Source organism: Aureococcus anophagefferens (assembly GCF_000186865.1).
Source record: "Aureococcus anophagefferens unplaced genomic scaffold AURANscaffold_7, whole genome shotgun sequence".
NCBI lineage: Eukaryota > Pelagophyceae > Pelagomonadales > Pelagomonadaceae > Aureococcus > Aureococcus anophagefferens.
This window is the reverse complement of record NW_008705567.1, coordinates 257,948-259,490: the sequence shown is the minus strand read 5'-3', so window position 1 is coordinate 259,490 and position 1,543 is coordinate 257,948. Positions and strand designations below refer to the sequence as shown.

Genomic DNA, 1,543 nt, shown 5'->3' with positions numbered 1-1,543 from the left:
CGCTGAAGTGAGATACCCGCAAAGTCACCACTCGTCGCATACGCGTCGTGAGCCGCCGATAGGTACTCGAACCTGCGGGGGTGGGGAGACGGAGGCCTGTGCACGCGCCATACATGCGCAGCTCCGGCAACGCGCCAGGCCGGGGACAATTCGATATCGTCCTCGAGGATCACCACACGCGTGAACTCCTCGCCAAAGAGTCCCGGATCCGAGCACGCCAGCCACATCCCTCGCACGCCACGCTGCTCACGCGATGGGAACACGCGAGCCTCTCCGCGGTCCCACCGGGTTCCCGCCCAAATCCGCGCCAGCGCAATCACGGCCCGCCGTTGTTTCCGCTCGTCCGCACTGGCGCTCCGACCAAAAAGCCAGCCCCCCGATCGAGCCACTTGATCAACGTGAATTTCCACGTCTATTTTCGCCGTCTCCGGGTACGACGCAGCCTCCAGCGACGAAAGAAGGCGTGAGAGGGACTCGGTCCGTTTCTGAGCCAGCACTTTGACTGTCAACTGTCTTAACTCAGCGGCCAATCCCACGGGCAACAAAGCGAAAAAAAAGAAACTTCTATGCGAATTTAAAGAGAAACGAATGAAGCGCATGGTAACTGCCCGATCAGTTTTGCATCAACCGGAGACTTTGGGCTACGTGTGGGAGCTGCGAGCTCGGGAAAAAATTTCCGTCCACTAACCTGAGCACAGAAGGCACGTCGCAATGGTATTACATCAGGGCAATGTAAGTGATGATAATACAAGCTAACATTCTACTCAGGTAGATCCCCTCTTTTAGGTTCGCCCCAAGGACGGAAACAACCATAGGGCTAGAGCGCCCCATCGAAGTTTTTTAGAGAGACAGAGAGCTTTGTACCTTCCTAGTGGCTCGCTGGTACAGAGCCACTCAGGTCCTTCCCTTTTCCCTTAATACTTTCTAACCCTGCTATAGTTGCGTCCCGCACTGTATTCCAAAATACAGAAGAGCACCATGGAAAGATGTCCATTCTGGTCGAGTGGATTATGGCAGGTACATGATTCGATCTCTGCACCTACATAATACAATTACAGCAATATTTGCGCTACTCAAATACTACAGAGGTGAGGGAAGCAGTCTCACCTCCACTAACCTTCAATTTGAGACTATGGCGAATCTTGCTCGAGACTCTAATTCAGGCTATGGCCTACTTTACCACTGAACCTGGCCCGTCTGCAATCCGTCTGCGGAAGATCCCTGACGGTCCGTATAGGGCGAGCACTCTCTTTTTATTTGGTCGTCGCGCGGCGCTAGCAGCCGATGCGAGGCCGCACATGACTCGCTTCGGAAACGGAAACGTCGAGCTGAGCCTTCTTGGATGCGCGGCACTCAGAGGCCAGCTTGGTAGCATTGCAGTGGTGGTCGATGATGACTTTCGACATGGTGAACTTGTGGCTCTTGCAGCCTGTGCCAAAAAAACAGTGAGCCAGAAAAACCGAATTTTTCTCAATCCCCCAGCCCCGGTCGACCCGAAAATCATTTTGTCGAAAAGGAGATAACAATCAGTCAGTAATCGGTG

At 53.7% G+C, this 1,543-nt stretch overlaps 1 protein-coding gene across 1 annotated transcript in view; it reads right to left on the bottom strand.

Annotated features, from left to right (window-relative positions):
* AURANDRAFT_63390 (hypothetical protein) overlaps positions 1-1,543 on the bottom strand; it is a gene marked incomplete at both ends in the record, with an annotated part of 28,120 nt that overhangs the window by 24,640 nt on the left and 1,937 nt on the right. The window contains one exon of the mRNA XM_009037780.1: positions 1,022-1,039. Coding sequence (XP_009036028.1) covers positions 1,022-1,039 — 18 coding nt within the window. The remainder of the gene's footprint in view (positions 1-1,021; positions 1,040-1,543) is intronic.